The sequence below is a fragment of the Peromyscus leucopus genome, chromosome 6 (assembly GCF_004664715.2).
Source record: "Peromyscus leucopus breed LL Stock chromosome 6, UCI_PerLeu_2.1, whole genome shotgun sequence".
NCBI classification, from domain to species: domain Eukaryota; kingdom Metazoa; phylum Chordata; class Mammalia; order Rodentia; family Cricetidae; genus Peromyscus; species Peromyscus leucopus.
Window position 1 is genome coordinate 70,928,971 of NC_051068.1, and position 15,429 is coordinate 70,944,399.

The following is a 15,429-nucleotide window of genomic DNA, read 5'->3' on the forward strand; positions in this document are numbered from 1 at the left end:
AGTTCAGGAAGCGATCCTTCAGCCTCTAGTGATACATGAATACATTGCTCACCTATAAAAAGGAACAGAACATCGATGCATGCTACAAATGGGCTGGAACTCAAAAGCTGCACCTTAAAGCTGGACTTGGTGGCTCATGCCTGAAGTCCTGGCACTTGGGAGGCAGAGGCAGGAGCATCAGGAGTTCAAGGACAGCTCGGGCTACAGGACACTCTGTTTCCAAACCTCTCAAACCAGCCACCTGGAATCATAACACTGGGGGAAAGGTGACAGATCTCTGTGAGTTCAAGGCCAGCCTGGTCTGCATCATCAGTTCTAGGCCAGCCTGGGCTATATAGTGAGACCCTATCTACACCACAAACAAAACAAAACAAATCCCCCCAAACAAAAGCTATCAAGAAGCTAGACTCGAACGAAGGTCACATGTTGGATAACTTCATGAATTTGACATGTGCTGAGTAGGTAAGTTGGGAGAGACAGAAAGTCTGGTAGTCGTCAGAGGGTGTGGAATGGCTGGTCAGTGGGTTCAGGGTTTCCTTTTGGGGTGGTGAAAATATAGAACTAGGTGGTTGCACAATATCTTTAATGTATTAAATATACTGTTGTTTCTTTTTTTCCAAGACAGGGTTTCTCTGTGTAGCCCAGGGTGTCCTGGAACTCACTCTGTAGACCAGGCTGGCCTCGAACTCATTAGAGATCCACCTGCCTCTGTCCTGGGATCAAAGGCATGTGCACCACTGCTCTGAAAATATACTGGTTTTCATTTGTTAGCTTGTTTTGTTGGTTTTGTTTTGGATTTTTTGTTTTGGAGAGTCTCATGCTGCCCCGCCTGGCCTTAAGCTAACTATGAGGCCAGGTTATTACCTTAACTCCTGATCCTCTGCCTTGGCCTCCAGGGTACTGGGACTTCAGGGATGAGCCATCACACTTCACTCAAGAACATGTGTTCCAGGACAGCCTGGACTACCCAGAGAGACCGAGGTTCAGAAAGCTTTTAAAAAATGCTGGAGAGATGGTTCAGTGGCCAAGAGCAAGCTAGTAGTTCTTTGAGAGAACCTGAGTTCAATTCACAGCACTTACCACACACGGCCACTCACTCACCACAGGCCCCTCAGCCGCTCACTCACCACAGGCCCCTCAGCCACTCACTCACTCACCACAGGCCCTCACACTCACCACAGGCCCTCAGCCACTCACTCACCACAGGCCCTCACACTCACCACAGGCCCCTCAGCCGCTCACTCCCTCACCACAGGCCTGTCACAACCACTCACTCACCACAGGCCCTCACACTCACCCCAGGCCTGTCACAACCATTTTAAGGCTAGTCCTAGGAGGATCCGATATCCCTTTCTGGCTTTTACTCTTCTGCTCACACATACACATAACACAAAAATACAAACTGTTTTGTTTATTTATTTATTTTTTGATAGACTCTCACTACGTAACCCTGGCTGGCCAGGAACCCACTATGTAGGCCACCAGGCTGTCCCCAAATTCACAGAAATCCACCTGCCTCGGCCTCCCTAGTCCTGGGATTAAAGGTGTTCGCCAGCATGCCCACTAAACATAAATCTTTACAAATTAAAAGCAAATAGAAGCCTCCACCTTTTGCTCGCCACCCCTGTTCGTGCTGTTATATTTTCCTGCCTGGTGATGTTAATCTGGACTTTCCCTAATCACCCATAGTATTTCCTGCCTACATACGCCTGTGTGTGCAATCCTCTTGGGCCAGTGGTCCAACCACAGGGATGATTTTCAATCTTCAAGTTTGAGCCTCCTCCCCAGAGATTCTGGTTTAAGTGGTGTGGGGTGTAGTCTGAGTGTCGGCACCTGCAAAGCTTCCCAGCTGCCCGCAGTGCACACCCAGGCTTTACTGAGGCTATTTCCGGCCCAGGAGGGCATGCATCCCAGGGACACTGTATTACTTTTCTCTTACGTTCAGCTGTTACTCTTAGTTTGAGCAGATTCTGTCTCCATGGAAAGACTGCACTAGCCTAGAGGACCTTCACTGTTACACATTTCTAGCTACTTTAATGTGCTTAGCCCATATTTGAAGAGTCCATCTAATCTAGACCAATTAGCTGAGAAAGTTCCTGTGCTGTGCCAAGATTCGAGTTTAACTTAGGATAATTGATGCAATCCCAACCTAAGGTGGACCAGGAAGGAAATGAAACCTAACATTTAATGAGAAAAGATGACCCTAAATAATGGTAGTGGCTAAGGCCTAGTGACATCACTACCTGATTAGCAGTGAATGCCTGGGCACAGGAAACAGCAAGAGCCTAAGACTTCAGTTATCATCCCTGGGGCATTAGTTTCTTATGGTAAAATTTCCTGTCAGTCTGACTTGGTTATTTTGTCTACAGCATTATAAAAGCACATGTCAAAGGCCGGCAGGACACCTCACCTCGGGGAAGGCACTTTCAGGTCAGGCCAAGGAAAGAACTGACTTCTAAAACTTGTTCTCTCTCTCTCTCTCTCTCTCTCTCTCTCTCTCTCTCTCTCTCACACACACACACACACACACACACACACACACACACACACATTTTTAAGTTGGGTGTGACACACTTTTAATCCCAGCACTCAGGAGGCAGAGGCAGGCAGATCTCTGAGTTCGAGGCCTGTCTCAAAAAGCAGAGAGAGAGACAGAGAAAGAGACAGAGAGAGAGACAGAGAGAGAGAGATCTGGACCAGCCAAGGCTACATATTAAAACCCTGTTTTTTATAGAAAATACTTTAAAAATTGTATCAAGAGGGTTGGAGAGATGGCTCAGAGGTTAAGAGCACTGACTGCTCTTCCAGAGGACCTGAGTTCAATTCCCAGCAACCACATGGTGGCTCACAACCATCTGTAATGAGATCTGGTGCCCTCTTCTGTATCCATAAAAAAAAAAAAATCTTTAAATTAAAAAAGAAAAAAAAGAACTACACTTAAAAAAAAAAAAAAAAGAACTCTTCCACATAATCTGGGATATAGTTCAGTGGTAGAATGCTTGCCTAGAATACTTGCCTAGCATATGTGAGGTCTTGGATTTGATCCCTAACTCTAGGGGTAAAAAGTTCTTATGCACACAGATAAGCACTGAAGAAGCCAGGGATGTTAAACTTGAAGGCATCCTTCAAAGGAAGGGGATGTTTAATCTGTTCTTCCTCCTGGAATGCTGGAATGGATATAGTTTACAACCTGGTGATCCTGTGCTCTCTGGTGAGCCAGGCTCTGCCCATATCTCCTAGACTTTATGTTTTTCTTATCTCAGATCCTTTCTCCCTAAAACTTTGACCATGACCTCCAGATAATAAAACCCATCCTTGTGAGAGTCGGCCTTTGTACTTCATAACAGCCTTAGTGACTTCTGTACTATTTTAGGGCCAGGCCCAATCCTGACTTTCATGGGCATTATGTTTACCTCAGTCATTCTCCGAGACCCTTACCTGGAGCATTGTTTCTAAGCCAACAAGAACCCATCTTTTGGAAGAAGCCATATGTACTTTGTAAAGAGAAAACTTTTTTCCCAAGTTGTGCTGTGCTTAAATATGACTGAAGTAAAGGATCTGGTGTCAGACTCTGGAAGTCTTGGCCCAGCACTGATTATCTAAATTGGACGGTACCGAGAACCTCCTGTTTATAAAGCCTTCAGGGACCTCCCATACCTAACACTGAAAAAGAAGGGAAAAAAATTAAAGAGGAAAACAAAAAAGACCCAAAAAAAAGTGCTGCATGTATGCTAGAGTTTAGAAATCATGCAGAAATATTTAAAGTTCTTCTGATGAATAGTCTAGGATATAATCTCTACTGTATAGGTAAAAAAATCAGCAACTAGACCCAGACATACTAATTCACTGACCTACATCATGGACTCCAATCACCTGTATGCAAGAGACTTAAGAGTCTACACACTGAGAAACTATCCTTCTGTGTAATTTAGACTAGGCGTCCGTTACCTATGCTCACCTAACTTCCAAGACAATATGAACTCCTCTGGGAGGAGGAGAAAAGATAAACACCGGAATTGTAAAGACCATGAGCTCCCAGCATGGTGTCCCGTGACGGCAATCCCAGCATATCCAGGATGTGGAGCAGAAGGATCAGGAATCCAAGGCTATCCTCAGTGAGTTCCAGGCTGGCCTGGGCTACATGAGACCCTGTCTAAAAAAGTAGAAAGAAGGGAGAAAGAAAGAACTGCTGATACTAAAAAGATAATTTAGACTTACTAGGTTTTCAATTTACCTTAGCAACGAAGTCCCTTTCCTAATGAAATAATATTCCACGGTAAAAAAAAAAAAAACCCAGCTCAAAGCAGAGTTGTATGGTTAGACTGGGTGTAGGAAGTCCTCAAGCTCTGGGCAACATGAGAACAATAGCCAGCTTCTATGGGCAGGGGGATGGCTCACGGTCACCCTTGTATAGTTTTGGTCTTTAGAGGCTCTGAGAAAAGCCAAACATATGAATGAAAAGGAATTAAACACGACTCTTATATAGACTATTTGGAAGGTCTTCTTAGCTCCTCAGGGGTAGATTTTTCTGGTACTGGAGTGCTGGTTCAAAGGTTAAAGGCGTGTACTGCTCTGGTCGAAGACCTGAGTTCAGTTCCCAGCACCTACATCAGGCCACTTACAATTGCCAGTGTGTGTGTGTGAATCACAACAGGCCTGGGCGGTCAGAGGGTCACTGGCAGACGTCAGTCCCCTCTCCCACCATGTGGATCCAGGAGACTGAACCCAGCTTCCCCGCTGAGCCAATGTCACCAGCTTGGAGTCCTACAGCCGTGTTCTCCATCAAAAGGTCTGCGTCAAGGGGACACAAAGAAAAACATGACTTCATGAAATAGTATCAAACGAATATAACGGCACAATTCCAGGCTATGAAAAATGTAAAATGTCCTGGCGATGGTGGTGCATGCCTTTAGTCCAGCACTCGGAAGGCAGAGGCAGGCGGATCTCCTGAGTTGAAGCTCACAGGCTACACAGAGAAACCGTGTCTCAAAAAACAAAACAAAAAAAAAAAGAAAAGAAAAATGTAAAATGACATTTTATTTCACTTAATTTTAAGCTCATACTTCTAACAATATTTCATTTACTGTAATTTTTACTGTGCTTTTTTTCAAAAAGGATTTCAAGTGACCCACAAAAGGAATACATAACCAAACAAACGGAACACATGACAACTGAGACAAATTCAGGGCCGAGATGTAGGTCTGTGGGTGCAGGACCTGGGTTCAATCCCCACCACCACCAAGGCCGAAAAGAAAAAGGAATTCAAAAGCAATAGAAGAGGTTGGCATGGTGGGATGTGCCTACAGTTGCAGCAGTCAGGAGGCTGAAGCAGGAGGATCGTCATACATTCAAGGCTAGCCTCGACTACATCGGGAATTTCAGGCCAACCTGGGCTACAGAATAGCACCCTGTCTCAAAAACAAACAAACAAAAACCCCCACAGCCTTCCTGTCTGGGCATTTTGGGAGTGGCTTTGCCAAGAAGCACAAGCAGAGCATGAAGAAGATGCCAGCAAAAAACGCAGAGGCGGGGAGTGTGGATGCTCAGGCTGCAAAAGACTGCAGCTCCAGTCCAGCCTTAGCCTGGGTTCCAGCTCCAACTCTAGCTCAGGCTCCCAGAGGTGAAGGCCTCTGTCAGTGTAAAGACAGTGGAGCTGCCGGGCGGTGGTGGCTCACGCCTTTAGTCCCAGCACTCGGGAGGCAGAGGTAGGCGGATCTCTGTGAGTTCGAGGCCAGCCTGGGCTAGAGAGTGAGTTTCAGGAAAGGCGCAAAGCTACACAGAGAAACCATGTCTCCACAGTAGAGTGGTGTGTGACCTCACCCCCCCCCCAACTACATTATTTATTAATGGCTAGTGTTCTGAGCTGTTTCACAAATAAACTCGAGGCAAGGTCTGTTTGTTGTTGTTGTTGGTTTTGTTTTGTTTTGTTTTGTTTTCGAGACAGGGTTTCTCTGTGTAGCTTTGTGCCTTTCCTGGAACTCACTTGGTAGCCCAGGCTGGCCTCGAACTCACAGAGATCCACCTGCCTCTGCCTCCCGAGTGCTGGGATTAAAGGTGTGCGCCACCACCGCCCGGCTTGTTGTTGTTGTTTTGTTTTGTTTTTTTAACCTATAGAAGCTGAGATTAAATTCACGCACCACCAGCTCCTGCACTTACTCTTCTTAAACAATGTCTTACTCACTGTTCTTTCGCTGAGAAGAGACATCATGACCAAAGCAGCTCATATAAGAAAGCATTTAGTTGAGGACTGGCTAAGTCCTCCTTTATCAGCAGCAGGCAGGCAGGGGTGCTGCTGGAGAAGCAGCGGAGAGTACCACATCCCGATCCACAGGCAGCAGACAGAGACAGACACAGGGCCTGGCATGGGCTTTTGAAACCCCAACACACACACGCACACGCACCACACACACACACACACACACACACACACACACACCCTGCCCCCGCCGTGACAGGCAGGCTTCCTCCAACAAAGCCTGTGCCACACCTCCTAATCCTCCTCAAACCGTCTACCAACTGATGATTAAGCATTCAAACATATGAGCCGATGAGGGTTATTTTCATCCTAACCAACAAGCAATGCGAGATATACATAGATATATGCTTTTCGATGTATCCGTATTTTTTTTTTAAAAGATTTATTATGTTCAGTGTTCTGCCTGCATATATGCCTGTGGGCCAGAAGAGGGCACCAGGTCTCATTACAGATGGTTGTGAGCCACCATGTGGGTGCTGGGAATTGAACTCAGGACCTTTGGAAGAGCAGCCAGTGCTCTTAACCTCTGAGCCCTATCCAGCCCTCGATGAATCCGTATTAAGCCATCAAAAGGCAAAGTTATTACATAGGGAATTTGTCAATGGGCCCTTGCAATATAAAGAAGTCTATTTTTCCATGTCACTTTTTTCTTTAAAATTTTACTAAATTTTAAAATTGTTAAATTTAAATTTTTAAAAATATTTATTTATTTTGAGACAGGGTGTCACTTTGTAGCCCAGACTGGTTATGAATCCTTAGAGATCCTCCTGCCTCAGCTTTCTCGGTGCTGGGATTGGTTTTCATCATTTGACACAAAATAAATGAAGCATCGGATGGATTTTCCTGTTTATGCTAGAAGTGAGTGTGTTTACCATTCCGCCGCCCATCTGACTCCATCTTCTGTGTTCCAAACCATTCTTTTTCAGTGAACCCCTTGACAGTTCTTTTCACAGAGATTTGTTGAGGTCAAATTTAAGTTTCAGTTTCTCTCCACGCCTTCACCTGTTCGAATGTTTTATTTGCAGTGGATCAAACATCAGGCCCTGCCACTTGATTAGTTTAGTTGGGGGGTGCTTTATAGACTAAAAGTTCTTGTGATGTAGGCTTGTGAGGTGACTCAGCAGGTATAGGGACCTGCTACCAAACCCAAAACTTGATTGCTAGGACCCACATAGTGGGAGGGGAGCTGACTCCTATAAGTTGTTTCCTGACATCTACATGGGTACACACACACACAGACAGATGCACACACACACACACACACACACACACACACACACAGGGTGGGGGGAATCATGGTATGATCTTCCATAGTTGAGAAAAAAACTAAACTGATTATAAACACATGCTGCACGCACGTCTCCACCCCTTCTCTCTTGTGGCCTGTGTGTTTGTATGCGTACCTGGACCGGCAGGCTGGACTGGTATGAGGTTGCCAGGGCCGGAGGCTCTGGTGACACCATTTGTAAGCAGTCCTGCGCAGCTTTTCCTTGGCTGAGGGGTGGTGACCACAGAAATGCCCAGGTGCAAGAACAGGACATGAATAGATTCCTTGGTTCTATTAATATCTTCAGAAAGTCAGACTCTTCCTACGGAAGTATATTCCTGACTCTCTCCTCTCCTTGTTCATCCTCCCAACTCCCCTGCCCCACGGATCCGTGGTCTTCAGAAACGTCCGCTCTGATCCTTCGCCTCTGTTACCGTCCCCCGACTCCTTGCTCTGCCTCTGTTGTGTGTCCCCACAGCACCCCGCCAACACACGCAACCCAGAAACTTGTGACTTGTGTGTGTATTGATGAGGAGGAGGGAGGGGGTTGTTGCACAAACTAGCATCATGGAAACAGTGGAGTTGGCACAGACAGCTGCAGAGGTCCGAGCCGGACAGACGGCATAAACCCTCCTCCCAAACAACTGCGCTCTCGGATTTCTTCTCTGGACAGCTGGGCCTTTCGGCTTCTGAAATACTTGGCAGAGACGGGGGAGGGTCTCTGAACTGTGCTTGCTGTCCATCTTCAAAGCCAAACACCTCTGCGTACCGTACATGGACACCCAGTGGGGTACTCGGTACAGCAAGGATGAGGGCAATAAACGAGGGGCATTCCCTGCCGTTTTGAGGGCCAGGAGCTCCTTACTGAGAATGCGGGAGGACCGGAGAGGTACGGAAGGTAGATCATGCAAGCTGGACGTGGATATCTGACTCGGCTGTTTCTTATTCTCTCCCTCCCTCCGTACCCAATATTCCATATTCCGTCCATTCTGCTTATCATAAACACACCCTGCCTTCACTCCTGCACCCTACGGCCACCGGTGTCCCTGGAATTTTGGACTTAGCTATTTTTAAAACTGTCAACTCAGTAGCCCCCTCCCCCTCCTCTCAGCTGTCCAGTTCTCGGGCCAGCCATATCCTCTCCCTCCCCCTCCCCCCACACCAAAGCTTCTCTGGCTCTCTGACCTCGGAGAGACTGCAGCCAGTCTGGGGAGCTGGGAGAGACATTGGAGAAAGAGATGGGGGACCCCTGGCTGCAGCAGACCAACAGAAGAGGCGACTGTGGCTGGAGAATCGGGTATCAGAGTAATGTTTGACCTCGGGAAACAGTAAGTCCAGACGAAACTGCAATTGCTTTGGTGAGCGCTTGGGTTGAGGCTAGAATTTCATAAAATTACAGACATCTGTTCCGAAAACTAATATTTCTCCTTAGCATGTACCCCATCGCCACTCCCCCCCGCCTCATGGTTTTGGTTTCCAAGCCATGTCTACTTGAAGCTTAATGCGGCCTCTTACTGTATTGCGCTAAGCCTTTTGGGGTGTGGGGTGCAGGCTGTGGGGACAGTGCTGAGGACTGAACCCAGGGCCTTGAGCATGGTAAACACTCATCTACCACTGAGTTACACTCCCAGCCCCACCTCAAGACCTCTCAGACCTCCTGCAGGGCTCTCCCCCCACCCCCAACTCACAGACTCAAAGAGGGGGGCAGGAGAAAGGGAGACAGACCCTCTCCAATATCTGTCCCCCTCAGAAGGCCAGGAACTTCTGGATTTGCAAAGGGGGGGGTAGATAATAGATAATAGAAAGAGTTGATCTTCAGGCCGGTCTTGACAAACACGGACTGTTGGTTGACCAGGCAAAAACAAATATTAATCTGAATGCTTGGTTTGTATCCTGTCCTGTGAGAGAGGGATCCTAAGGCCAGCCCTCTGGAGCGCCTGAGAGACTGGCTCCCTTTTCATTGGAAACGTGACATTCTAGAAGGCACTGGTCTACAATGTTTGCCCTCTGTGCCCTTCTAAGACAATGAAGAAGAAGAAGAAATGGCGGGCGGTTGCGATGATCAGCACCTCACTTTCCCCCGGAATTCCTCCATTTCTGACACATCTGCTATTTGGTAGTCGGGATGGGGCAATACAGTGGACTCTGTCCCCTGAGGTCACTCACCCTTCCCTCCACCCCCGCCTAGCGGTGTTGCTCAGGGACCTGAAGGTGGCAGGGCCCGGAGGCTCACCAGCCACGCTCACCTCACATCTGGAAGCCTCCAACTTCCTGAGCTCGCCTGTGTAATTCTTGTCTTGATCTCCCCAGATTCTCTCCACACCACCTTGTCCTGTCTTCATCCCTTCTCTTCCCCCAAACCCAGTCAAATTTCTCTTTTCCAGTCACAGAACTGCCGGTCGAAACTCACTAGGTGGGAGGTTCATCAGCTGGGAAGAATCGGCGCCTGGGGGGGATCTGGCTGGATAGGTATGGGGGATCGAGGCCAAGCCCCTAGTCCCCGGTCCCCCCATGGCAGCCCCCCAGCTCTAAGCACCCTCACTCTGCTGCTGCTCCTCTGTGGACAGGGTAAGGAAGGGCCAGGAGGGTTGGGCACAGCTAGAGGATAGGCTGCCGGGCAGGGGTGGGCATGTGAGCACGGGTGAGTGACGGGGCATGAGTGCTGAGTCCCAGTCGCTCGCCAACGCTGAAAGAGGCCTCTAATCCCAGCACTCGGGAGGCAGAGCCAGGCGGATCTCTGTGAGTTCGAGGCCAGCCTGGTCTACAGAGCGAGATCCAGGACAGGCACCAAAACTACACAGAGAAACCCTGTCTCGAAGAAGGAGGCGAGGAGTAGGAGGTTGAAGGTTGGGGCTGGGAAAGCGCCACGCAGAGTGGTAGGAATGGCTGGGATGGGGGATGCCTTTTGGCAGTTCGGCGCGTCCTGGACTTGGGTAGAACCTGAGTCTGGGCACCGCCTCACTGTCCTCTCCCTTCCGTCCTCAGCTCACTCCCAGTGCAAGATCCTCCGCTGCAATGCCGAGTACGTCTCGTCCACTCTGAGCCTTCGGGAAGGGGGCTCATCGGGCACGCCGCGTGGAGGCGGCCGTGGTGGGCTGGCCTCGGGTGGCTTGTGTCGCGCCCTGCGCTCCTATGCGCTCTGCACGCGGCGCACCGCCCGCACCTGCCGCGGGGACCTCGCCTTCCACTCGGCGGTGCACGGCATCGAGGACCTCATGATCCAGCACAACTGCTCCCGCCAGGGCCCCACGGCCCCGCCCCCGGCCCGGGGCCCCGCCCTCCCCGGAGCTGGCCCCGACCCCCCGACCCCAGACCCCTGCGACTACGAGGCCCGGTTTTCCCGGCTGCACGGACGGGCCCCGGGCTTCTTGCATTGCGCCTCCTTCGGGGACCCCCACGTGCGCAGCTTCTACCACCACTTCCACACATGCCGTGTCCAAGGAGCCTGGCCCCTGCTGGATAACGACTTCCTTTTTGTCCAGGCCACCAGCTCCCCCGTGGCATCGGGGGCCAACGCTACCACCACCCGGAAGGTCAGGGATTCAGTTTTCCTCCCAATCCACTTTCTGAAGTCCTCTCGCGGTCCACTCCTCATACCACTCCTGGGGCTATAGCCGCAGATATCCACCCAGCTCCTGGTTCCTTGTCGTCCCCAAACACGTCCTCCCATCCTGAATGGCCTCCTCCCATCAAACATGGGCTCTTGCAAACCAGTTCCTCTTGATAGGAATGTTATTCAAATGCAGGTAACACTGAAGACCAAAGCTGGGGTGGCAGCCAGGACTAGCAGGGCTGAGGAATCAGAAGGGACATTTTATTTTCGTTGGGAGTTGCTGAGATTGAGACAAAAAAAAATTGAGCGAGAGGTTGAATAGGGATTGGAAGGCAATAGGGGATGGGATGAAGGACGAGGACCGAGAAGACACCCTGCATCTGCTGGAGTCAGATCCCTAACAGTATATGCTGCTTGACTCCGGGGGAGGGCGCACTAAGCCCTAATAAACTATTTTCCCCTTTTGCCGGCACAGATCACCATCATCTTTAAGAACATGCAGGAATGCATTGACCAGAAAGTCTACCAGGCCGAGGTGGACAATCTTCCTGCAGCCTTTGAAGACGGCTCTGTCAACGGAGGCGACAGACCCGGGGGCTCGAGTCTGTCCATTCGAACTGCTAACCCCGGGAGCCATGTGGAGATCCGGGCTGCCTACATTGGGACGACTATCATCATTCGACAGACAGCTGGACAGCTGTCCTTCTCCATCAGGGTCGCCGAGGATGTGGCGCGGGCCTTCTCCGCCGAGCAGGACCTGCAGCTGTGTGTCGGGGGCTGCCCTCCGAGTCAGCGACTCTCACGCTCGGAGCGCAACCGGCGCGGGGCCATAGCCGTGGATACTGCCAGGAGGCTGTGTAAGGAGGGCCTTCCCGTTGAAGACGCCTACTTCCAATCCTGCGTCTTTGATGTTTCCGTCTCTGGGGACCCCAACTTTACTGTGGCAGCCCAGAGAGCTCTGGATGATGCCCGAGTCTTCTTGCGGGATTTAGAGAAGTTACATCTTTTCCTCTCAGATGCGGGGCCTCCTCTCTCCCCAGCCACCTTCCTGGGGCCGCTTCTCTCAGGCCTCCTTGTTCTGTGGCTTGGCATTCAGTAAGTAAGCCAGCAACCCCGTGACTAGTTTGGAAATGATCTGAGGGTAGAGGTTGGTGTGAGAAGACACAAAGATGTGCCGAAGGAAATAAGTGGGGACAGGGAGATACAGGAGACAGTGACCACCCACCTGGAGTCAGATCAGGCTGCGATCCAGGGCTGAAATGATCCCAGAGTAAGGATTCTGGGCCACGGTTTTGCATTCCAGACCTTGGCGGGGGTCTTCACCATGAATTTCCCCGGTCCCATCTGTAGTAAGCTGATTGTTCCACTCCACATACACCGGATATCACTCCTGCAAGCCTAGAGATTGCGAGAGTGCTAAGGGCCAGCAAAACATTGAAGGGCTAAGAGTTCTTAAAGGTGAGAGCTAAGAAAAGGAAGACGTGATTATCTATAAGGAAGCAGAGAAAATAATTAGGGGAAGTTTGTTGGGTTCAGAAATGAAGCAGGCATTGTCTAGCACAAAGGAAGTCAGCCTTCGAAGACTATTACTGATACAGAAACTGGCATCCCCACCCCTTACTAATCCATTATTAAAGCTCTAAATTCCCCACGCTGTCCTCTGTCACCTGTGTTGAATCCCTTTACAGATGTGTGACATGGAGTTGAGACAATGTGTTCACTTCCACTGAAAGACGTCTCAGAGTTCTCAGCCATTGGATCTGCCCTTTTGGAGTTCACCGGCTATTATTGGACAAAACTGATTCACAGGAAGGAATCATGAGTATTATTATTTATTATTATCATTTTTTTTCCCATGGAGCCTCATGTAGCCCAGGCTGGCCTTGAACTTCTGGTCTGACTGTCTGTACTCCTCAAGGGCTGGAGTTGAAGTGCACCTATGTCTCGGAGAGTGTAATTCTTCACCCAATTCTATGGCCTTTGGACTCATGTGGGGAGATGGTGGTTGAGAACCAGAGTACTGAGCAGTAATGAAAGACACAGAGACGAACACAGAGACGACACTGTGATCTGTGTAGGGTCTGAACAGTTCAGGGCTTTGCAGGATGTGAAAACAGGAGTTATCCACAGAGTCACCGGTAACGAGGAAACCAGTGAGACTCAGAGGACAAGCGTGGAGTCATGAGAGAGAAGGCTTACATAGGCTGAAGGAATTACAGAGCGCCACCGGAGAGTGGCCGCAGAGTTCACACTGATCGCCAACATTTATTTAGAACTTCAAATCTGCCAGGCAGTGTTGTCAACACTTAAAAAAAAAATGTGCAATGGGGGCTGGAGAGATGGCTCAGTGGTTAAGAGCACTGACTGTTCTTCCTAAATGGTCCTGAGTTCAGTTCCCAGCAACTACATGGTGGCTCCCAACCACCCGTAATGAGATCTGGTGCCTTCTTCTGGCCTGCAGGGACACATGCAGGCAGAATGCTGTATACATAATAATAAAAATAAATAAATAAATCTTAAAAAAAAGAAAAGAAAGAATGTGCAATAAAGTTATAAACACACATTAAAGATGCATGGAGCTGGGGAGATGACTCCGCAGTTGAGAGAACTTACTGTCCTTGCAGAAGCTCAGCTTCTGTCCTCAGCACCCACAGTGCTAACAGTGGCCTACAACTCCAGATCCAGGGCATCTGACAGATCTTCATCCTCCTCGGCACCGGAAGGCACATGGTGCACACAAATTCATGCAGGCACACACATACGCACGCATTTTTTGAGATCTTAAATACGTATCTACGCATTAAGGACTAGGCAGTAGCTCAGTAATGGAGCACTGGAGGAGCAGGTGCAAGGGCCTGGGTTTGATCGCTAGTGCTGCAAAATAATAATAACAACAATAACGATTCTTTTAGCTTGCTGTGGTGGCACATTCCAGTAATCTCAGCACTCAGAAAGTGGAAATAGACAGATCGGGAGTTCAAGGTCATCCTTAGCTATATATGAAGTTCAAGGCCAGCCTGGGCTACGTGAAATCCTGTTTCAAGCCTCCTTCTCAAAACTAAACTAAGTAATGATGTTTATTATTCATAACTCTCTAAGAAAGACAGTATTCTTCTATCTGTATTTATCACTCATACACAGACAGAAATGGAGCGATCAAAGGCATGTACACCCAGCTCAGAAACCTGACTCTTAACCACTCCAGCATATTGCTGAGGAGACAGAGTATTGAAGGATTATGATTGTGGAGCCAGGCAAAGCAGGACTGAGGCCATGGATGCCACTACAAAAGCTCCCTTCTGGCCAGGCAGTGGCAGCCTATGCCTTTAATCCCCACCCTTGGAAGGCAGAGGCAGGCAGATCTCTGTGAGTTCGAGGCCAGCCTGGTCTACAAAGAGTTCTAGGACAGCCACAGTTACACAGAGAAACCCTGTCTCGAAAAGCCAAAACAAAACAAAACAAAATGTGCCCTCCTTTTCTCAAGTGTTGGGAAAGGTAAACAAGCCCAAAGCAATCCAGTTTGTAGAGGAGAGAAGGTACGCTATTTGGGGTACTAACCAAATAGGAAGGTGATGATTCCACACTTAGTGTCTCAGCCCTCCCCTTCAGGTGCCCCACAGTCTGGGGTCTCCTCTCCCTGACCTGCTCACACATTCGCGGTCATCCTCTGTAGCTCTGGGTCCCACTCTCCTGACAACACACCCCTGAGTACCCGCATACGGCCCGCACACCCCTGTGTGCCCACACACCCCTGTGTACCCACGTAAGGCCCGCACACCACTGTGTACCCGCATACGGCCCGCACACCCCTGTGTGCCCGCCACCCCTGTGTACCCCCATACGGCCCGCACACCCCTGTGTACCCTCGTAAGATCTGGCCAGTGCTTACCCTGTCAGCCCTTGCTTCACAAACGTCTTCTGCATTTTAAATCTCTTTTGAACAGGGTCTCCAGGCCCAGACTGGCCTGGAACTCTGTAGCCCAGGATAGCTTTGTCCTGATCCTCCTGTCTCTGACTCCCGAGTGATGATGGTGTTAACACCATGCCTGGATCTTCTGCAGAGTTCATCCGGTCTTCGACTCCTCCCTAGCAACTCTGCCCACTCCCTCAAACTAGTCTTTATGGTTTCTGAAATAACCTTTAGCTCATTAGGAAATAATCTGTTCCAATGGGGGAAAGTGTGTGTGTGTGTGTGTGTGTGTGTGTGTGTGTGTGTGTGAGTGCATGTGACTGTGAGTGTATGAGTGTGCATGTAAGTGTGCTGTGAGTATATGTGTGAGTGTATGAGTATGTGTGTGAGTATGCATGTGCATTTGAGTGTCTGTGCATGTGTGTGTATTCGTGTGTGTGTGT

At 49.4% G+C, this 15,429-nt stretch overlaps 1 protein-coding gene across 2 annotated transcripts; it reads left to right on the forward strand.

The window, feature by feature from the left end:
• The first annotated feature begins 8,188 nt into the window (after positions 1-8,188).
• Positions 8,189-13,394, forward strand: Hjv (hemojuvelin BMP co-receptor). Of its 2 annotated transcripts, none has more exons than XM_037206907.1 (5): positions 8,189-8,851; positions 9,908-10,091; positions 10,509-11,056; positions 11,552-12,171; positions 12,765-13,394. In XM_037206907.1, exons 2-5 carry the CDS (start codon positions 9,995-9,997, stop codon positions 12,781-12,783), a joined length of 1,284 nt encoding a protein of 427 aa, XP_037062802.1. In that variant the 5' UTR covers positions 8,189-8,851; positions 9,908-9,994; the 3' UTR covers positions 12,784-13,394. The 2 variants fall into 2 exon arrangements, with proteins under 2 accessions (XP_037062802.1, XP_037062803.1); XM_037206908.1 differs by lacking the exon at positions 8,189-8,851 and adding an exon at positions 8,858-9,808.
• The last annotated feature ends 2,035 nt before the right edge of the window (positions 13,395-15,429 follow it).